A 24,078-nucleotide genomic window follows, 5' to 3' on the forward strand; every position below is an offset into this window, starting at 1 on the left:
CTCCTGGAAAACAAAATCCCTTTAGCACCACTGACACATTTTAAAACTGTTATCTGGAAATAGGTTCTAATCAGCAAAACATATGAGACTAAGTAAGAAATTAGAAAAGACATAGGGGGAAAGACTGATTTTCTGTACCTGAATGTGGAATTAACACTCATACATTATTTTCCACCTAGCACTAAATAGAGTTTACAGGGAGGTTCAAGCCAACAGATGTGACTCATTAGATGTATTTGTCACACGAAGGGGGAAAGCCCCTTTCAGTAGCTGCTGCTGCTGCTAAGTCACTTCAGTCGTGTCCGACTCTGTGCAACCCCATAGACGGCAGCCCACCAGGCTCCCGCGTCCCTGGGATTCTCCAGGCAAGAACACTGGAGTGGGTTGCCATTTCCTTGTCCAATGCATGAAAGTGAAAAGTGAAAGTGAAGTCACTCAGTCGCGCCCAACTCTTAGCGACCTCATGGACTGCAGCCTACCAGGCTCCTCTGTCCATGGCATTTTCCAGGCAAGAGTACTGGAGTGGCGTGCCACCGCCTTCTCTGTTTTCAGTAGCAGTGATGACTAAAGTTTAGTCTGTGACAAACTCAATGAATGACTCGAAGCAAGTTTTCATCTCCCTTTGGGCCTCAGATTCTTCAACTGCACAATCAGAGTAGTTCCAACTTCAGCACTTTGTTGTTGTTCAGTTGCTCAGTCATGTCTGACTTTTTGTGACCCCATGAACTGCAGCATGCCAGGCTTCCCTGTCCTTCACTCTCTCCCAGAGTTTGCTCAAACTCATGTCCATTGAGTCAGTGATGCCATCCAACCACCTCATCACTTTATATTTCTATAATATATTAAAGTATCCTGGATAACGCAAGAAAAGGAATCTGCTTATTGGAGAAGCACTTTCAAATGTGTCTCATGGGGTGTTTAGAAAAATCACTGTTCCACTGAGTTTACCATCCTTAAAGAAAAGAAACACAATTTTTTACTTAAAATTTTCTTATTAATATAATAAATATTCTTTATCATCAACTTGATCTATTGATGACAATTCTGGCCCATTTGCTTCCAGCAAGCTTCTTTAATGATGACTTATAATTTAAATCCATTACCTGCTGTTAATGCTTCAAACAAACTCTGATTTGGGGGGTTATGAGTAACACAAATACATTGACTAAATCAATTCAGCCTATGCTTTGTTTACATTGCTTTATTTCTTTGTTTTAAGTGTTTATACTATCACAATGCCTGAATGGTGTTTTAAAGTCACTAAATTAAAAAAAAAAACAACAAAACTATCAATCATCTAAACTTTAACTTGAATTAAAAAAAAACAAATAAAGACAAAATGAAAAAACACCCCAAAAGACAAAAACAGCAAGCTCTAAATATATGTGAGTGGGGTCTGTGTGTATGTGTGTGAATCTGAGTTTAGTATTATAAAATAATTGATATGTAAAAATCATAGCATTCCCTTACACAAAACAGGAGATCCAAAAAAAGATTAAAAATGGAATGGAAAATTCCAATGGATTCTTGGTCTGGGGGAATATAAAGAGAATTTCCTTTACTTTGTCTACATAGCTCATTTCTTAGAAAAATCCTATAAAAAAAATGATAGTTTCCCCTAAAAAAATTAGAGAACTGAAAGGTATAGGTTAAAATATATATATATATATATAAATGATTCTTCTGTTTGTGTGTGTGTTTGCTCAGTAGCTCAGTCATGTCCTACTTTTTGCTACCCTGGGGACTGTAGCCCACCAGGCTCCTCTTTCACAGCCTTCTCCAGCTGAGAATACTGGACTGGGTTGCCATGATCTCCTCCAGGGGATCTTCCTGACCCAGGGATCAAAGTTGTGTCTTCTGTGTCTCCTGTGTTCCCTGCATTGCAGGTGGATTCTAACCCACTGCACCCCCTGGGAAACCCGTATTTTGTTCAGAGGTTCTCAAAAAGGAGTCCCTGCTTTTGGAGATTGTGGGCCCACCAAAATTAAATGTAATATTTTGTAGGTGTGTCATAATATCCATTTTAATCAAGTTCTCAAAAATATACATTACTAAAAAGACTAATAACTACAGGTCTGGTCCAAATGAGAAATCTTCATCCCAGAGTGAAGAGCAATTTTCCGTAGTCACACCATTAGCCAGGGACATTAACAGCCCCAGAACTGAAATGCCTAAGGTTACACTGCTGCACACTCAACTTTGTGCTGTCTCCTGAAAAAATTCTGCCTGCTTTATCTTTCGCAAAACTAAAGGAAGCTTACAGAGATTTCAAGGATACCATTTCAATTTTAACATTTATTGTCATTAAAATTACTTTTTAAAGATCAGTCTGATAAGAATTAGCCCCAGAGAAAGAATTCCTCAAAACAAAACAAAGCTCTCATACACACAGGACGAAGTCCTAGTTTCATTCCTACTTACAGAAGCAAAAATTACCTATGTCTAACACTCAGTGTTTGAACATCCACTGGAATTTAAATAAAATAGGCAAAGAGTTTCATTTAGTATTGCAGACCTACTTGGAAAGATCACTTTTCTTCTGCCAGTTTTACTGAAATGAGATTTATTAACATAATCACATAAATAAATTATAATTAGTAAAGAATATTGCATATAAGCCTGTACTAACTCATTTCTTTTTACCAGTTTTTTCCTGTTATGTGTTTTTATGAAAATTATTTTTATTTTAGAAAGTGTTGCCAAGATGTACTGGTTATTAAATATGCCTTCAGAGCTAAATCTGCAGGAACATTGCACATTTCCCATATCTTTTTCTGACTCACTTTCCTTCCAGAGAGAACAAGAAAGAGTTCCAAGGAGAGGAAGAAATAGCTGTAATATGTTTATGGGCATTTAATGCTAGATGGTTTAGCATGCTTGATTGCTATTGGTGAGTCAGAGCAAAAGGATGACAGTAGAATCCATCATGTTATGTTATATCATGCAAAATTTTAACAAAGGCAACACAAGCTATGTTGCTGATTTCAGCAATGTGCTATATTTGATAGCAAGTCTACAAAAGAAAATCACTAAATTGTAAAAATGCCTTAATTCTTAAGGTAGTGAAATATATTTTCTGAGCTGAGAATATAATGGGCAGGGAGCATAAGCTGATAGGATCACACAGCATAGTCCCTACAGTGACTTTAAACTCAGTAATTCTTTATCAAGACCCAGAATGCCAGACAGTGAATCACTAATATTCTTGATTCAGAACTTAAATTTCCATAACTAATTAAGTATTTCCTCTTGTATAAAGAGTAAAATACAGGTTTCCTATTCAAGGAGGTGACCACACTTTGTCTCCATTATAAACCAATGGGTGAAAAACAGAGAAAGAATTTATATCTCAGTGACCACTGGAAGACAAAATACCCACAATACTCTTAGTCTTCAAAATGCAGACTAAGAAACTAAAACCTAAAGATAAACTACACTGGGGAAAAAAGGAAATAATAATGGAGGTCAAAATGCTGAAAAGGGAAAATAAAATTATCTGTCTGTATGACCCTTTATAATTTACATTAATGACATTTCCTCATTAAAATGAAATAGTAATAGATTAAATAAATTGGGAATGGAAAGGAGTGATTAAATCATCGTGTCTAACACATGCCAAAGGAAGGCAGATTTCCCCAGACAAAGGAACAAAGATGAAAGAAAAATATAAAAAAAAAAATCAATAGATATTATATCAGCATCTGCAAAAGGTTCAATGAGCATAAAGCCTACAGATATCAAGTAGAGGTATTAGCATCAGTAGTGAGCAAGCGGCACAGAGTACCCGTATCAACTCAGAATCCTGTGCTGTATTTTCAGACACCTAGTATATTGGCCTGGAGCTTTGCTAAATCAATGCTTCTCTGTTTATACTCATGTAGAAAATGTAATCTGAGTTTCAATGCATTTTTAATTTTGTTCAATCTTGCATTTGTTCAACCAAAAACAATTTAAAAGAGAACCAAGGCTATCAGCCTCACAATGAGCAAGTGCAACTCCTCGCTAGGGAGTTCTTGAATCTGCCATAAAAATCAACAGTGTGCACCTAATAGTTTTCTTTTAATCTGAGCAGTGAAAAGTGAATAATCACATCAGATATCCTTCAGGGCCTCTTTGGTTTCCAGATTAAATGTGTAATGTGACCTGTCATCCTGCCACATTCTCTCTGCATTTCCATTTTAAATAATCATAAATAAGAAAACCTTGCTACTGTTTGGCATGACACAGCTGTTTGATTCAGCTGCATTTCAAAGCCTTAGAAATTGCACTCATTCCTTCTTTAGAGTCCTTGTTCATCTCAGAGGTTTTCAACTGAAAGATTCTTTATTGTACTCAAATCTTGTCCCATAGGAATTGTTTCGATTACTCAGCTTATGAAGAATCTTAGAAATCGAATTGGGTCCACAGCAAAAAACCCCAACTGTTTTCCTGGAAAGATAAAGAGAGAAAATGGAAGATCAGATGGAAAATTAGGCAGAACATGACAAGAAGTATGTTTCAGTAGTGTGTTTAAAGTGTTAATAAAGTTAATTTCTTAATGTATACATCTTTGTATACAAATAGTTTTTCAACCACTGTATTACCAAATGTAAGAGAGGATATTTTATTTACCTCATGCTTTTTATGCTAGAAATCAAGATAGTTCAAAAAATATAACACATATTTGTTAGTTATCATGAGCAGTCTGCATGTCACTGATGAGAGCAGAAATCAAGTCGGGAGCAGCAGCTGATAGATGCCAACTGCCTCACATGTGACATATGAACAGATTCCCATCCACCCTGGGCCATATCAGTTCTCATACTTGATGCTTTACAGACAATTTTTTTCTCTAAAGATCTCATGGATTTTCACCAGACGTGGTGAATAAGACAAAAGACAAGGACGCTATTACAAATTTGGAAGAATAATCTTAAGTGACTAATTTATGTCCACATTAAAACACTAAGAATATTAATCTGGATATGTTTTCTTTTATTTATGTTCCACAATAATTGTAACAAATGCCAAGCAGGTTTTATTATTCACCAACATTTTAGTAGACAAATTATACATATTCCTAACAAATAGACTAAATCCATTTTATGAAATGACTACTATTTCACATTGATTTCCTTCAAAGTTTGTTGATATGTATTGAATTCTTCCTAGGATATCAAAATGATTAACAATTCTAATCACAGCTTGGATAAATACAGTATGTATTCATTATCTGAGAATAATTGTCACTGGACAGAAAGATAATCCATTTAAATGGGTACCTAAATTTATAATAAATACTGAAAATATAAGTTTATTGAAAACTTTTAACCTTGAAAAATGAAACAAAGAACCACAAAATAAATTTCTACTTGCACCCATGATGGAGTAATAGGGACTAGATTTACCCTCTTGCATTTAAAAAATAGGACAAAACAAAGAATATATAAAATGATTATGTCCAGATACTGGCCAATAGGCAGCACAGAACTGTTCATCCCTAAGAAAAATTAAAAAAATGAGGTGAGCACAAAAATTGTCTCTACTTGTTGCCTGAAGGCGATTTAAAAGATGAAGCACAAGAGGGGTGGAAGGGGGGAAGCTCAAGAGGGCAAGGATATATACATAATTATTACTGATTTGCATTGATGTACAGCAGATATCACCACAACATTGTAAAGCAATTATCCTCCAATTAAAAAGAAAATTTAAAAATAATGTAACAAATGATTAAAAAAAGACGCTGCATCTTATAAGAGGGAAATTCATGCAGAGACTGGTGGTCTTACTGAGTTAAAGAGAAAGGAATGGAGTTCATGAAGACTAAAGTAGCTATATGGAAAGTGAGGCGGTATCAAAAGAAAGAAGCTCTGGAGATCTGCAGTGAAGTATCTTCAAGTCTTTGGCTGAGTGCTAATCTCCTTGTGAAGCTGAGTAAAGAACTACTAGGAAGAAGCCGGCCAAAAAATACTCAGTTTATACAAGGTTGTCAACAATTCATATTACCACAAGCTAAAATGGAAATACCTACATATATGGTATATTGGCAATGGATAGGAGACTTTAAAAGGTATTACCTTATTTGCAAAGGGTAGCCAGGATTTGCTAAAATTAGCCTTAGACTAGGCCTCCCTGGTGGCTCAGAGGGTAAACCATCTGCCTGCAATGCAGGAGACCCGGGTTTGATCCCTGGGTCGGGAAGATCCTCTGGAGAAGGAAATGGCAACCCACTGCAGTGTTCTTGCCTGAAGAATCCCATGGACGGAGCAGCCTCATAGGCTACAGTCCATGGGGTCGCAAAGAGTCAGACATGACTGAGCGACTTCACTTACTCACCTGACTTTTAGCCTTAGACTGCAGGGTGCCCTGGACTCATACACTGTGTGCAAAGTGTGCTCAGTTGCATCCAACTCTGCAACACAATGGACTGTAGTCATGATGCTCCTCTGTCCAGTGGATTTACCAGGCAAGAGTACTAGAGTGGGTTGCCATTTTCTCCTCCAGGGGATCTTCCTGACATTACCAACATAGCTTAAAAGCAAGCTCTGGAAAGATCAAACTGAACCCAAGTAACAAACTGTATGCCAGAAACAAGTGCAACAGTATTGAAAAGAATAAATAAATTTTGGAATTAGACATCTAAAAGTACAAAATTGTTGCTGTCATTGAGTCACTCAGTTGTGCCCTGTTCTTTGTGACCCCATTAACTGCAGTATACCAGGCTTCCCTGTCCTTCATTATCTCACAGTTTGTTTAAACTCATGTCCATTGAGTCAGTGATGACATTGAACCATCTCATCCACTGTTGCCTCCTTCTCCCCTTTGCCTCAATCTTTCCTAGCATAAGGGTCTTTTCCAGTGAGCTGGCTCTTTGCATCATGTGGCCAAAGATTTGGAGCTTCAACTTCAGCAATAGTCTTTCCAATGACGATTCAGGGTTGGTTTCCTTTAGGACTGAATGGTTTGATCTCCTTGCTAGTCAAGGGACTCTCAAGAGTGTTCTCCAGCACCACAGTTTGAGCATAAATTCTTCAGTACTCAGCTTTTTTTTTTTTATTGTTCAGATCTCATATCCATACACGACTACTGGAAAAAACAGCTTTGACTGTACGGACCTTTGTAGGCAAAGTAATGTCTCTGCTTTTTAATACACCGTTTAGGTTTGCTATTGCTTTTCTTCTAAGGAGCAAGTGTCTTTTAATTTCTTGGCTGCAGTCACCATCTGTGGTGATTCTGGAGCCCAAGAAAATAAAATCTGTCATTGTCTAGTTTTTCCCCACCTCTTTGCCATAAAGTGATGGGACTGGAGGCCATGATCTTCATTTTTTGAATGTTGAGTTTTAAGCCAGCTCTTTCACTCTCCTCTTTCACACTCATCAAGAGGCTGTTAAGTTCCTCTTTGCTGTCTGCCATTAGAGTGATATCATCTGCATATCTGCGGTTGTTGATATTTCTCTCTGCAATCCTGATTCCAGTGCGTGAGTCATTTCACCCAAATCAAAAAATTACCAGGAATGTATATAGCAAGAAATTATGATTTGTAACTAAAAGTGTTAGGGGTTGAATCTTGCCCCCTTCCCCAAATTCACAGGTTGAAACTCTAACCCTTACTACCGCAGAATGTGGCTATACTGGGACATAGGGCCTTTAAAGACATCATTAAGCTAGAATGATGTTATTAGGGCGAACCTTATTGCAATCTGAGTAGGGTCCTTTTGAGAGAAGGTATTAAAGATACACTAGAGATGCACATACACAGATAAAAGAAGGACCACGTGAAGAGACAGCAAAAGGGTGGTCTTCTGCAACGCAAGGAGGGTCTCAGAGAAAATCAACCTTTGTTTTTGTTGTTCAGTTGCTTAGTCATGTCTGACTCTTTGGGATTCCATGTACTGCAGCACGCCAGGCCTCCCTGTCCCTCACCATCTCCTGGAGCCTGCCGAAACTCACATCCATTGAGTCAATGATGCCATCCAACCATCTCATCCTCCATTGTCCCCTTCTCCTTCTGCCTTCAATCTTTCCCAGTATCAGGGTCTTTTCCAATGAGTCAGCTCTTCGCATTGGGAGGCCAAAGAACTGAAGCTTTAGCTTCAGCATCAGTCCTTCCAATGAATATTCAGGACTGATTTCCTTTACGATGGACTGGTTTGATCTCCTTGCAGTCCAAGGGACTCTCAAGAGTCTTCTCCAACACCACAATTCAAAGCATTGATTCTTTGGTGCTCAGCCTTCTTTATGGTCCAGCTCTCACATCCATACATGACTACTGGAAAAACCATAGCTTTGACTATACGGACCTTTGTTGGCAAAGCAATGTTCTGCTTTTTAACATGCTGTGTTTCTCATAGCTTTTCTTTCAAAGAGCAAACGTCTGTTAATTTCTCGTCTGCAGTGATTTTGGAGCTCAAGAAAATAAAGTCTGTCACTGTTCCCTGCTATCACCTTAAATTTCAGTCCCCAGAATGGTGAGAAAGTAAACTCATTTAATTCATCAATCCTGTGGAATTTTATTATGGAAAGCCTAGCAAACTAATAAAGAAGAAAAGATCAGTCAAAAATGATCAGGACAAAAATGACAGAAATGACGGAATTACCAGATACAGTCATTGAAACAGTGATGAGAAACATGCTTCATATGTTTAAGGTTAAGCATCAGCTTGATGAGAAAGGAAAAAGATTTTTTAAAGGCCTAAATGGAATTGCTAGAGATTAAATGTAAATTTAAAACGATAAATATACTATGGGTTAACTAATGGGTTAACAGAAGAATATGCACTGAAGAAGAAAAGATAAGCAAACTTGAAGATATAGCAGCAGAATCTATCCAAATGGATGCACAGAAAGAACAAAAATTGGGCAGAAAAGTAAATGGAGCCTCAAGGTCAAAAGGGACAATACCAGGCAATCTTTCATATATGTTATCATAGTCTCAAGACAAGTAAGACAGAAAGGAAAGAAAAAAAATGAAGAAATAATTGCCAAAATTTTTGCAAATTTGATAAAACAAACAAATCCAAAGATCTAATGAACCCTAAGGAGGATATCCACACACACACATGCACATACATATAACATTATAGGCAACAAACGAAACTCTGAAAATCAGTTACAAAGAGAACAACACAAAAGCAGCTGGCAGGGGTAGGGGTGGAGACACATATGCAAATAATAAGTAGAAGGTGAAGGAGATGAAAGATGGACTTCTTGTCACAAACTAAGTCAGAGGCAACAAATAAGGTCAACTATTCTATCTCAAGGAAATTCTATACCAAACAAAAATATTGTAATTTTCATAATTAAAGATAGAATACAAACTTTTCTAACAGGAGGTGAGGGAATTTATCAATGAACCAGCACTTTAAGGTATATAAATGGAATTCATCAGAAATCAGATAGAAATGTAAATCTATAGCAGAAAGTAACACAACATTGTAAATCAACTACACTCCAATAAAAATAAATTTAAAAACTGAATTGTAATAAAAAATTGTAGGTATGATATTTTAGAGTAAATATATCATGAAATAAAAAAATTTGTATGCAGCTAGAAAAAAAAATGTAAATCTACCCAAAGCTAAGAAGGACACCATAAATAGTGAATCTGTAAATAAGCATACTGAATATTTTGCCTAATTTTTAATCTCTTTAACATATAATTGATATTTAAAACAAAATTAGTAATAAATTATGGCAATTATAGTATATGTAGAAGAAAGATGAATAAGAACAAAAGCCAAAGAGATGTAGAGGGATGGAAGTACATGAGGTGGGATAATATTGTTTAAAATACACTGTGGTAATGCCAGCAAATTTGGAAAACTCAGCAGTGGCCACAGGACTGGAAAAGGTCAGTTTTCATTCCAATGCCAAAGAATGCTCAAACTACCGCACAATTGCACTCTTCTCACATGCTAGTAAAGTAATGCTCAAAATTCTCCAAGCCAGGCTTCAGCAGTACGTGAACCATGAACTTCCTGATGTTCAAGCTGGTTTTAGAAAAGGCAGAGGAACCAGAGATCAAATTGCCAACATCCGCTGGATCATGGAAAAAGCAAGAGAGTTCCAAAAAAACATATATTTCTGCTTTATTGACTATGCCAAAGCCTTTGACTGTGTGGATCACAACGAAATGTGGAAAATTCTTCAAGAGATGGGAATACCAGACCACCTGACCTGCCTCTTGAGAAATCTGTCTGCAGGTCAGGAAGCAACAGTTAGAACTGGACATGGAACAACAGACTGGTTCCAAATAGGAAAAGGAGTATGTTAAGGCTGTATATTGTCTCCCTGCTTATTTAACTTATATGCAGAGTATATCATGAGAAATGCTGGACTGGAAGAAACACAAGCTGGAATCAAGATTGCCGGGAGAAATATCAATCACCTCAGATATGCAGATGACACCACCCTTATGGCAGAAAGTGAAGAGGAACTAAAAAGCCTCTTGGTGAAAGTGAAAGTGGAGAGCGAAAAAGTTGGCTTAAAGCTCAACATTCAGAAAACAAAGATCATGGCATCTGGTCCCATCACTTCATGGGAAATAGATGGGGAAACAGTGGAAACAGTGTCAGACTTTATTTTTCTGGTCTCCAAAATCAGTGCAGATGGTGATTGCAGCCATGAAATTAAAAGACACTTACTCCTTGGAAGAAAAGTTATGACCAACCTAGATAGTATATTCAAAAGCAGAGATATTACTTTGCCGACTAAGATCTGTCTAGTCAAGGCTATGGTTATGTATGGGTGAGAGTTGGGCTGTGAAGAAGGTTGAGCACCAAAGAATTGATGCTTTTGAACTGTGGTGTTGGAGAAGACTCTTGAGAGTCCCTTGGACTGCAAGGAAATCCAACCAGTCCATTCTGAAGGAGATTAGCCCTGGGATTTCTTGGGAAGGAATGATGCTAAAGCTGAAACTCCAATACTTTGGCCACCTCATGTGAAGAGTTGACTCATTGGAAAAGACTCAAATGCTGGGAGGGACTGGCGGCAGGAGAAGAAGGGGCCGACAGAGGATGAGATGGCTGGATGGCATCACTGACTCGATGGACATGAGTCTGAGTGAACTCTGGGAATTGGTGATGGACAAGGAGGCCTGGCATGCTGCGATTCATGCGGTCGCAAAGAGTCTGACACGACTGAGTGACTGAACTGAACTGAGGCTAATGCTATACAATATAAAGCTGCAGAAATGTTTCTCCAATCTCAACTTCATTAGCATCACCTAAGATATTTCACAGACCACAGATAGCAAGAGCATCTATTCCTAGATGCTCTGATTCAGCAGATCTTGGATACAGTTCTAAGAATTTGTTTTTCCAACAAGTTTCCAAGTTATGTTAGTTCAAGGATTGCAACTTGGGAAAAAATTCCTTAAGAAAGTAACTAAAGTCAAACAGGAAGTAAGGCTAGTGTGCCACTACAGGAGAAAACAATGGAATCATAAAAAAGCACTAAATTGAAAAGAAAGTAAAGAAAGGAGGAAAGAACAAACAAGATAAATAGAAAGCAAAGGTAAACTGTTGGAAAGTAAAAGTTGCTCAGTCATGTCCCACTCTTCGCGACCCCGTGGGCTATACAGTCCATGGAACTCTCCAGGCCAGAATACTGGAGTGGGTAGCCGTTCCCTTCTCCAGGGGATCTTCTCAACCCAGGAACTGAAGCCAGGTCTCCTGCATTGCAGGCGGATTCTTTACAAGCTGAGCTACCTTGGAAGTGCTGACTGTAACTTAATTCATGGAAGCCAGAATACTCAAAGAGGAAAAGAGAGTCTCTTCAATACACAGTGTTGGGAAGACTGGATATTCACATGTAAAAGAATTTCACTCTATTTCATACTACCCCAAAAATTAACTCTCAAGAAATCAAAGACTTGACTCCAGGACCTTCAGTTCAGTCACTCAGTCTTGTCCGACTCTGTGACCCCATGGACTGCAGCACGCCAGGCCTCCCTGTCCATCAGCAACTCCCAGAGCCTACTCAAACACATGTCCATCAGGTCAGTGATGCCATCCAAGCATCTCATCCTCTATTGTCCCCTTCTCCTCTTGCCTTTAATCTTTCCCAGCATCAGGGTCTTTTCCAATGAGTCAGCTCTTTGAAGCTGACCAGGTGGCCAAAGTATTGGAGTTTCAGCTTTAGCATCAGTCCTTCCAATGAATATTCAGGACTGATTTCCTTTACGATTGACAGGTTGGATCTCCTTGCGGTCCAAGTTATTCTCAAGAGTCTTCTCCAACACCACAGTTCAAAAGTATCAGTTCTTTGGTGCTCAGCTTTCTTTATAGTACTACTCTCACATCCATACATGACTACTGGAAAAACCATATGTTGGTGAAGTGATGTCTCTGCTTTTTAATATCCTGTTTAGGTTGGTCATAGCTTTTCTTTCAAGGAGCAAGTGTCTTTTAATTTCATGGCTGCAGTGATTCTGGAGCCCCCCAAAATAAAGTCTGTCACTGTTTTCACTGCTTCCCCATCTATTTACCATGAAGTGATGGGACCGGATGCCATGATCTTAGTTTTCTGAAAGTTGAGTTTTAAGCCAACTTTTTCACTCTCCTCTTTCACTTTCATCAAGACCTTAAACCATTAAATGTTTGAAGGAACACAGCGGAAAAACTCATTGACAGGGGTATTGGCAATAATTTCTGACACCAAATAATTTCTGGTGAAACTGACAAGAAAAATACAAGCAACAAAGCCAAAAATAAACAAGTGGGATTATATAAAATTAAAAAGCTTCTGCACAGTAAAACAAATGACCAACAAAATGGAAAGGCAAGGTAGGGAATGGGAGAACATATTTCCAAACTCCATGTCTATATATATAAAATATAGAAGAAATTAATATAAATATAACTATATAAAATATAGAAGAAATTAATATAATTTACTAGCAAAAAATAAATAATCATAATCATAATCCAATAAGAGGAAATACTTTCAGCTTTTCACCACTGAGTAAGACATTAGCTGCAGGCTTATCATATAGGGTTAGTATGCTGAATTATGTTCCCTCTTTATCCACTTTTTGAAGAGATTTTATCCTTTGAAGAGTAAGTTGAATGATACTGAATTCACTGAATGATGCTGAATTTTGTCAAAAGGTTTTTCTGCATCTATTGAGATGATGATATGATTTTTATTCTGTATTTTCTAATGTAGTTTCACATTGGTTTATGATATACCAACCATACAAGACATAAAGTTACTGAACCATCCTTGTATCCCTCAGATAAATCCCTCTTGGTGATGGGGTATACTCCTTTTAATGTATTGCCGAATTTGGTTTGTGGTGTTTGGAAAACTGTTCAGTTACATATAAAAAGAATGAAATTAGAGCCACTTCTCAAACCATACACAAAAATCATCTCAGATGAAAGACCTAAATATAAGACTGGAAACCATAAAACTCCTAGAAAAAATAGGCAGTACATTCTTTGATATAAATCACAGTAACATGTTTTTGGATCTGTATCCTAAGGCAAAGGAAACAAAAGTGAAAATAAATGGGGCCATATACTAACAAACACAAGAAGAGATGCTCAACATCACTCATTATCAGAGAAATGCAAATCAAAACCACAATGAGGTACCATCTCATGTTGGTCAGAAGGGCTGCTATCAAAAAGTCTACAAACAATAAATGCTGGAGAGGGTGTAGAGAAAAGGGAACCCTCTTACGCTGTTGGTGGGAATGCAAACTAGTTCAGCCACTATGGAGAACAGTGTGGAGATTCCTTACCAACTGGAAATAGAACTTCCATATGACCCAGCAATCCCACTGCTGGGCATACACACTGAGGAAACCAAAATTGAAAGAGACACGTGTACCCCCAATGTTCATTGCAGCACTGTTTACAATAGCCAGGACATGGAAGCAACCTAGATGTCCACTGGCAGATGAATGGATAAGAAAGCTGTGGTACATACACACAATGGAATATTACTCAGTTATTAAAAATAATGCAATTGAATCAGTTCTAATGAGGTGGATGAAACTGGAGCCTATTATACAGAGTGAAGTAAGTCACAAAGAAAAACACCAAATACAATATATTAACGCATATATGTGCAATTTAGAAAGATGGTAATGACGACGAGAGATAGGAAAAGAGACACAGAGATGAAGAACAGACTCTTGGACTCTGTGGGAGAAGGTGAGGGTGGGATGAGAGAACAGCATTGAAACACGTATGTTACCATATGTGAAACAGATCACCAGGCCAGGTTCCATGCAGGAGACAGCAGGGCTGGTGCACTTGGAGGACCCTGAGGGATGCGATGGGGTGGGAGGTGGGTGGAGGGTTCAGGACACAGGGACACTTGTACACCCATGGCTGATTCATGTCAATGTATGGCAAAAACCACTACAATATTGTAAAGTAATTAGCCTACAATCAAAATAAATTAACTAAAAAAATAAATGGGGCCATATAAAGTTAAAACTTCTGCACAGCAAAGGATACTGTTGACAAAATGAAAAGACAGCCTACTGAATGGGAGAAAACAATTGTAAATGATGTGACTGATAAAAGGTCAATATTTAAAATATACTAACAGCTCATAAAATGTCAAAAAACAAATAACACAATTAAAAATAGGTAGAAGAACTGAACAGACATTTTCACAAAAGGCAAATGTTGGCCTGGATGTGGAGAAAAGGAAATCCTTGTACACTTCTGAGAATGTAAACTGATATAACCCATGTGGAAAATCATTTGGAGGTTTCTCAAAAAAATTAAAAATAAAACTGTCACATGATACAACAATCCCTCTACTGGGCATATACTCATAGAAAATGAAATCACTTGTATTGAAGTGTTATCTGCATCCCTATGTTTATGGCAGTATTTTCTAGAATAGTCAAGACACGGAAACAACCTTAGTGTCCATAGATGGATGAATAAACAAAGAAAACTGTGATGTGATGTGAAACACACACACTGAAATAAAACTCAGCTATAAAAAATAAGAAAATCTTACTATTTGCAACAGTATGGATGAAACTTGAGGGCATCATGATGAGTAAAACAAATCAGACAAAGAAAGACAAATACTGTATGATCTCACTCATATGCTGAATCTAAAAACCCAAACTGATAGAAAGCGGGTTGGAGGTTGCCAGAGGCAGGTGGGGGAGTTTGGGGGTGACTGAAGACAGACAAAGGGTTACAAACTCATTGCCACAAGAGGAGTAAGTTCTAGATGTACTGGGCAGCATGGTGACTATAGTTACTAATACTATACTGCATGTTTGAAAGTTAGGAAGATAGCAGATCTTAAAAGTTCTCGCCAGACAAACACAAACTTTGTAATTATGTGAGGTGATATGTTAACCAACTTTATTTTGGTAGTCATTTTGCAACAGATAGATGTTCAGTTGTTATACTGTTCACAACTGTATGTCAATTATTTCCCAATAAAGTTGGACAAATGAACAATATTTTAATCCAGAGCCAGAACTACCGAGCCCACGTGTCGAAACAACCGAAGCCTGAGCGCGCCAGAGCCCATGCTTGCAACTAGAGAAGCCACCGCAAAGAGAAACCCACACACGACTCCTGGAGACAAGCCCGCACAGCGGAAGACCCAGCACAGACAAAAATAAACAAACAAATACGCATTTCAAAAAAAATAAATAACCAGTGGGACAGAATGCAATCACATGAAAACTTTAGAAACATTTTGATGTATGTAAAGATAAAAATAAAACATATTAAAATTTGTGGTATGTAGCTAAAGTGACGTTTAGAGGGAAATTTATAGTACTAAACATTTTTATTATAAAAAGACAAAGATCTAAAATCAGTGAGCTATGGTTCCATCTTAAAGTGACTAGTAAAAGAAGAGCTAATTAAACCCAAAGGAGCAGAAGAAAGAAAATAATTTAAAAAGTATGAAAATTCTTACACTTGATAAAATGTAGGTTACTATTAAAACCAGGGCTAGACACAATGAATTACTTAAAATGAATAAAACTGTACTACTGAAAAAGTATAATCATCGAAGAAACAGTAATTATGTAGTTGTCATTAAGAAGAAAGGGAATGAGACATTTTGTCTCATTTTTGAGACAGTCTCTGTTTGCATACAATTTGTATACAGTCTCTGTCAACACTGTATTATGACGAGAAGATACCATTTGCTTTCTTGGATTTCATAGGCAAATGTAGATTTAGATTTTCAAATTTTGCAGATTTCCTAAGGGCTTATCTTAAATACTTCACAACAGAAACATTATTTTTAAAGCACCATATATGACTTTTTAAAAAAAATTTGTCATCCAATTGTTAAGTAGTTTAAATCTAGGAGATCTTTGTGTTATTTGAAGGGTTTTCCCATGTCACTTTCACTAACAGTGACATCCTACACCTTTTCAAGATCTACAATTTATCTTTGTAATTCATTTGCACAAATTTTCACTAGGTTACTGCAATCCAACAACCATCTAGAGATTTACCTACAAAAACTTTGTAGAGATGGGTAGAGACAAACTTAGGTGTCAGCAGACAATGTTGTTTGGGGACAGATGTTGGCAACTAGTTCCATAAATGTTCAACATATTTGTGAACATTTTCCTATCATACCAACACTTGTTTTTCCATGCATTATTAAAGCATATGATCTCATATAATAAAAGTTTATTTACTCCTAGAGATTATTTACTCTTTGTATTACAGATTCAGAAAGTTTGAGTGACATGACTCAGGGACACAGGACCAAATGTCAGAGACCAAACCTAGGTACACTTAATTTGTTTTGTTTTCAAAATACCATTAAGTAGTAAAATATAGATACGTCTCAGACATTTCATCCAACCACAGAAGAGTTTTCTCTAACCAAAGGTCACATAAAGTTAATTATTTATCTTCCCCTTTGCATGATGTGTACATGCAACTAAGTTAAGATATGACATACATTTTTATTATAAACAATAGGAAACTGAATCTCAGGTGTAATAAATTATTTTTTAAAAGACATACAAGGAAGAGACCACTCTCAAACATCTGTGCAAATTTCTATGCCTCTCTTCTCTATTTTTACTTCCTTATATACTCTCAGGAATTTATGTCAGTGAAGTGAACCAAAATTTTACATCTAAAATGGAGATTTCTATTTAAATAGTAACTTTTTCCAGTTAATGAGCCCTTATCATGTTGATCCGTTCTTGTCCTAGTAATGCTACCCAAAAATCTTTCAAAAAACAATGATTTCAGGTGCCTGCCCCAATCAAAAACACAAAGTGAAAGTGTTGCATACATACTGTTGCATCAACAGTGTGTGGTACACACTTGCTCTTCTTAAATCAGCTTTGTTTTTTTAAGAAAATGAACAAACAGAAGAACAAACATACAAAATCCCTCAGAATATGAACAGTGTAACAAAGCAGAACTCTGGAGAACTAACCAAAGAAATGAAAAATCCCAGTGTAATTTCTTGCAAATGACAATCTACTGTTTCGGGGTTTGGGTTTAGAATTGAGCTGAAGAAGCAAAACAAAGAAAAAAACTATCCAGGTTTTCAGAACCAGAGATCAAATTGCCAAGATCCCCTGGATCATGGAAAAAGCAACAGAGTTTCAGAAAAACATCTATTTCTGCTTTATTGACCATGCCAAAGCCTTTGACTGTGTGGATCACAAGAAACTGCGGAAAATTCTGAAAGAGAAGGGAATACCAGACCACCTGACCTACCTCTTGAGAAACCTATATGCAGGTCAGGAAGCAACAGTTAGAACTGGACATGGAACAACAGACTGGTTCCAAATAGGAAAAGGAGTGTGTCAAGGCTGTATATTGTCACCCTGCTTATTTAACTTATAGGCAGAGTACATCATGAGAAACGCTGGACTGGAAGAAGCACAAGCTCGAATCAAGATTGCTGGGAAAAACATCAATCACCTCAGATATGCAGATGACACCACCCTTATGGCAGAAAGTGAAGAGGAACTAAAAAGCCTCTTGATGAAAGTAAGAGGAGAGTGAAAATGTTGGCTTAAAGCTCAACATTCAGAAAACGAAGATCATGGCATCTGGTCCCATCACTTCATGGGAAATAGATGGGGAAACAGTGGAAACAGTGTCAGACTTTATTTTTTGGGGCTCCAAAATCACTGCAGATGGTGACTGCAGCCATGAAATTAAAAGACACTTACTCCTTGGAAGGAAAGTTATGACCAACCTAGATAGCATATTCAAAAGCAGAGACATTACTTTGCCAACAAAGGTCTGTCTAGTCAAGGCTATGGTTTTTCCAGTGGTCATGTATGGATGTGAAAGTTGGACTGTGAAGAAAGCTGAGCACCTAAGAATTGATGCTTTTGAACTGTGGTGTTGGAGAAGATTCTTGAGAGTCCCTTGGACTGCAAGGAGATCCAACCAGTCCATTCTAAAGGAGGTCAGTATTGGGTGTTCTTTGGAAGGAATGATGCTAAAGCTGAAACTCCAATACTTTGGCCACCTCATGAGAAGAGTTAACTCATTGGAAAAGACTCTAATGCTGGGAGGGACTGGGGGCAGGAAGAGAAGGGGATGACAGAGGATGAAATGGCTGGATGGCATCACCTACTCAATGGACAAGAGTTAGGGTGAACTCCGGGAGTTGGTGATGAATAGGGAGGCCTGGCATGCTGCAGTTCATGGGGTTGCAAAGAGTCGGACACGACTGAGCGAATGAACTGAGCTGAACTGATGAAAATAAAAGAATGCTTGTCTGAAGGAGTACATTAAGGCTGTATATTGTCACCTTTCTTATTTAACTTATATGCAGAGTGCTGCTGCTGCTAAGTTGCTCCAGTTGTGTCTGACTTTGTGTGACCCCATAGAAGGCAGCCCACCAGGTTCCCCTGTGCCTGGGATTCTTCAGGCAAGAGTACTGGAGTGGGTTGCCATTTCCTTTTTACAATGCGTGAAAGTGAAAAGTGAAAGTGAAGGTGAAACCGCTCAGCCGCGTCCGATTCTTCATGACCCCGTGGACTACAGCCTCTCAAGCTCCTCCGTCTATGGGATTTTCTAGGCAAGAGTACTGGAGTGCAGAGTACATCTTTTGAAATGCCGTGCTGGATGAAGCACGAGCTGGAATCAAGAGTGCCGGGAGAAATATCAATAGCCTCAGATATGCAGATGACACCACCCTTATGGCAGAAAGCAAAGAGGAGCTAAAGAGCATCTGGATGAAAGTGAAAGAGGAGAGTGAAAGACCTGGCTTAAAACTCAAAATTCTGAAAAACAAAGATCATGGCATCTAGTCCCATCCCTTCATGGCAAATAGATGAGGAAACAATGGAAACAGTGACAGACTTTATTTTCTTGGGCTCCAAATTCACTGCAGATGGTGACTACAGTCATGAAATTGAAAGATGCTTGCTCCTTGAAAGAAAAGCTATGGCCAACCTAGACAGCATATTAAAAAGCAGAGACATTATTTTGCCGACAAAGGTCCATCTAATCAAAGGTACAGTTTTTCCCGTAGTTATGTATGGATGTGAGAGTTGGACCATAAAGAAAGCTGGGGACCGAAGAATTGGTGCTTTTGAACTGTGGTGTTGGAGAAGACTCTTGAGAGTCCTTTGGACAGCAAGGGGATCAAACCAATCAATCGTAAAGGAAATCAGTCCTGAATATTCATTGGAAGGACTGATCCTGAAGCTGAAACTCCAATACTTGGGCCACCTGATGCGAAGAGCTGACTCATTAGCAAAGACCCTGATGCTGGGAAAGATTGAAGGCAGGAGGAGAAGGGGATGACAAAGAATGAGATGGTTGGATGGCACCGCCAACTCAATGGATGAATTTGAGCAAGCTCCGGGAGTTGGTGAAGGACAGGGAAGCCAGGTATGATGCAGTCCATGGGTCCACAAAGAGTCGGACATGACTAAGCAATTAAACTGAAGTGAACTGAAATGTCATTAGGGAAGAAGGAGTCTGTGCTACATGGGAAGACTCAGGAGAGTATGAGAAGATAATCTCATCTAAGGTGGATGATGTTGCAGAAAGAATAGAAAGAATATTACCAAAACCGAGTTGACTTTTTTCTTTATCTGATACTTCACCTTTAACTATTACCCTGTATATTACAAAGGACCTCTGCTTTCTAAATATGCTTTCATCTTTAACCCAGTTATTTCACGAAGGGAAGGAAATGCAGAAGTGCTTTCAAACATGGATGCAGGCTGAATTACATGGGTCACTATTTTCCTTTTTAGATTTTGCTTAAGCGGTTTCAAACCATGATTCCTAAAACAAAGTCTCTGAAGGTGACGCCAAAACACCATGACGAATCAGAGATTATTTCAATACACCATATTCATCCATACATTTATAAACTGTGGTTTAAAAAAAAAAACTTTTCATCTAACAGGCTGCCTCATTCAATTAAAATCAAATATCCTTTTATATTTATAAAAATATACCTGCAAAATTATGAATTAATCAACTATATATTAATAATTGTAAAAAAAATGATCACTGATTCCTTAGAGTCACAGGAAATTTTAAAAATTAAATCTTCAATTTATATACATTCTTCTTGTGTAAGTATGTTCAGTTTACCAGCAAATGTATGATTAATTAAAGTGCAAAATTATACTGAATTTGTAAAATTCTGTAGGTTAGATGGGACTTCCCTGGTGGTCCAATGGCTAAGACATTAACCTTCCAATACAGAGGGCCCAAGTTCAGGTTCTAGTTCCAGTAGACAAAAGAGTGATATAAATTTCCAACTAACCGTGAAAGTTACAAAAGGCACAAATATATGAGGTTGGTATTGAGAAACTATGATATTTAGATTCCAGCAGATATGTTAAAAGTCGTATTAATTTTAAAATGTCAATATCTGCAATATGTTAGAAGTTGCAGCCTTTGGAACTATTTAAAGTTCTGATAAAACTTTTTCAATGCCAACTTTGAAATGTGTGAATGGGTATATGGTTTTCAAAATGCTTTTAGAATTTGTATAGATCATTGCCCTGCACTATGGTAATTTTACAGATTACCAAACAGGCTCCCTAGTCTGTACCCAAAAATGAATACTTTCTTTCAACTGTAACCTCTTCAGATCATAAACATATAGCCATAACTCTAAGATGTTTTTATAGAATTACAGCTTCCAAGAAAAAATATGTTTGGAAATATTTCTGATTTAGAGAAATATTAAAATCTCTAAGAGTTTTAAAAACTAACAGTTTTTTAAAAATGTATTCATTCTGGTAAAAATGTACCAAAAATCTAATTTTTAAATGCATCAAAACTATTTGAAGAGCTCCCTTGTCTGCTAATGTGATTTACAAAAACTTTCCCAATGATGACCTAATTTGTGCTATGGGATCTATGCAAATTTAAAAGTAGGTATGACAGTTTGGTTCATAAATACTTTATAGTCTATTTTTAAGCCAAATTTTAATTATTTGGCATTATGGATACTTGAGGTGGTTCTTGCTTTGCTTCCATCTTCAGTAGTGATAATTGAGTATTTAAGTGACTCTGTAATTTTCAAACCGATTACTAAGTAATCTTTAATATTTTAATTTGATCATTAGCCACATGTCAAAATTTTTGAGGAAAGTACTTACCCTCTGTTACATTTTGCTATTTCATCAAACAGAAGTTTCCACCGAGGACGTCCAATAAAAAGTCTTGAATTCAGTGCTTGATATTTTTCTCCAATTATCTTCTGCCAAAAAGAAAGCATTATGCTTTATATGACACAGAACTGGGCAAATAATTCATTTCTATAACATCATCTTTCCTGGTGCTGTGGCTTCCTACCAAATTGCTGTGACATAAAGAATATAAGTGTCAAATGGCAACCTATTAAGTATAATCATTTAGAAGCACCATTTCCTCCCTCTTTCCCTTTAAAATCCATTATCTTCTTGAATACCATTAGTACAAATGACTGACTTTCCTAGACTTCAGTTAGTTGCTTCATTTTGAAGCAACTGCAGCATTAAAGAATGCATTTTAATTGCCTACTCTCAAAGAGGGTGCAACACATAAGCTTTGTTGAAGCATTTTTGTACTGCAAAGTTGTCATATTTGGCTCATTATATGAGTAAGATACTGCAAATTATCATCACAAATTTGGGGAAATGATCCTGAACATGACAGTCTAATACAGCAGAGCTCCAAATTTGGGATCTATCAAAAAACAACTTCTAATGGACTGTTGTTTGCAATTAACAAGAGCATTAGATCTGAATTGATGGTAAAGAGAGTCAAGGGAGAAAGAAAAGTGTCCGAGTCCCAGGGAGACAAACTGAGAACCAGATGTAATTTATGCTTCATATCTTAATCACTGCAAAACCATGAGGCATAATGATACTGATTTGCTTCATGACAGCATAAGATAAAATGTTTTTACATACCAAGTAGGGTAGAAATCTGACTAAAAAAATAGGCTTAGATTAGTTTTGAAGTAACAGACAAGCATTCATATTTTGCATTCAAAGAATGACAGAAAATATATGATGGAAAATACAACAATAAAACTTGTGAAAGCATTCATGCCCAGGTTTATATGGCTATCCATCTCTTCAATGTTGTCTATTTGGTGTTTCCTCATCTATTATATGGGGATCACAGTATCATTTACCTCTTGAATCTGTTGGAATCACATGAGATAATGTGTATGAGACGCTCAATACAGCGTCTAGCAGTGAAGTAAATAATGCATGATGGATGTTCCGTTTTTTAGTTTCCCTTGAAGAGAAACAAGCTTAATTGTGTATGACCTTATCTTCTCGTGCCACATAAAACCTCCTCTCGATGAACACAATCACAGGACTATTCACTTGTGTTCTCATCTCTAGGTGAGGTGACAGCGAAAAGGAGAGAGATGAGCTCAAAGGTCCGCTTCAGTCCCAGGTGAGGACAGATGAAAGGCAGAAAATGGTTGACTTCAAGGATGAGACATGAGCTTGCTGGATACATTCCAAAAGTGGCTTTCCTCTGGGAATCATCTCTTCAAACCACCTGCAGAAATTTTCTTCCAGCACAGCCCCTACAGTAAATCATCTGTTCTCAAGAGACTTGTTTAATTTACAATAACATCCAGTCACATACCTGTATCCCATCTGTCTGACTGAGGTACAGCTGAATGTTGACATAATCAGGTCTGTTCTCTTGCCAAAACTGAGAGGACATAAAAGTAAATAGACATTAAACTGTGTTCTGTATTCACAGATTCTCTCCTAACCTAACATATGTGATTCTGCAATCTGGTCTTACCATAGCCAACATCTACGAGCAAATGTGTATACATATACACATATACGTGTACCACATACATGGCATTCTAACATTAATAACCTGTCCCTGGCAGATTTAATTAGTTATGATGAAGGAAATGGATGGGATTAGTTCTGCTATCTTCATAGACACAAAATCAAATACGCTAAATACTATAGCAATATTCCTTTAAATCTTCTTACTTATTTATTTTATTTGCTGAATCTCTAAATTTTACTCAAGATTTCACTCAGAAAGAACATGATTTTCTTTACAAAAAAGTCAAAAGTGATACACAAAATGCATGTTAAGCATCACAGAAACCCAAACAAATGAAAAAAAATAGGGTAGGAATGGAATCGTTCCTAGCTCCTTCCTATGCAGCACCGATTTCCCTTATATAAAAATGTATGAGACAAGGAGTGTATCTGCCAAAATAAAAGCATCTGGGAAAGCTCTCAAACACTTTGATATCTTGAAAAATAAATGGACCAAGAAAAATATCTGAAGAAAGGTGAATTCAACAAAGTAGGTAAAAGGGTTTTGACCCAGATGTTTCTTTCATCCAGAAGGCAAGATGAATCTGCTCATGACCCTGGCCTTGCTCTGGCTAAATCCTGGCTTATGAAATCTACATTAAAAAAAAAATATATTATTCTTAGGGCCTCCTTTCACCACCCTAAAACAAAGAAATGCTAAAGAGAAGGAAAAAAAAAATCAAAATTAGAAGAGAAGGAAGGAACACAACAACTACAGTACATTCTGGAGAACAGAGATGGGAATCTGATGTGTAGAATCTGACGAAAGGCCCAGAAGAGACCAGCACTTTTGCAGCAGCCAAACTATTTCCTGAGCATCAGTGTGCACA

The 24,078-nt window shown here is 37.3% G+C and overlaps 1 protein-coding gene across 2 annotated transcripts in view; it reads right to left on the reverse strand.

Annotated features, from left to right (window-relative positions):
• Positions 1-4,307: 4,307 nt before the first annotated feature.
• The window catches only part of NOX4 (NADPH oxidase 4), a 175,551-nt gene continuing 155,780 nt past the window's right edge, over positions 4,308-24,078 (reverse strand). For both annotated transcript variants that reach the window (XM_068977093.1, XM_068977092.1), the window contains 3 exons: positions 23,046-23,114; positions 21,554-21,654; positions 4,308-4,428 (listed from right to left, as the gene is read on the reverse strand). In XM_068977093.1, coding sequence (XP_068833194.1) covers positions 4,308-4,428; positions 21,554-21,654; positions 23,046-23,114 — 291 coding nt within the window. The remainder of the gene's footprint in view (positions 4,429-21,553; positions 21,655-23,045; positions 23,115-24,078) is intronic.

This window comes from Capricornis sumatraensis, chromosome 8, assembly GCF_032405125.1.
Source record: "Capricornis sumatraensis isolate serow.1 chromosome 8, serow.2, whole genome shotgun sequence".
NCBI classification, from domain to species: Eukaryota; Metazoa; Chordata; class Mammalia; order Artiodactyla; family Bovidae; genus Capricornis; species Capricornis sumatraensis.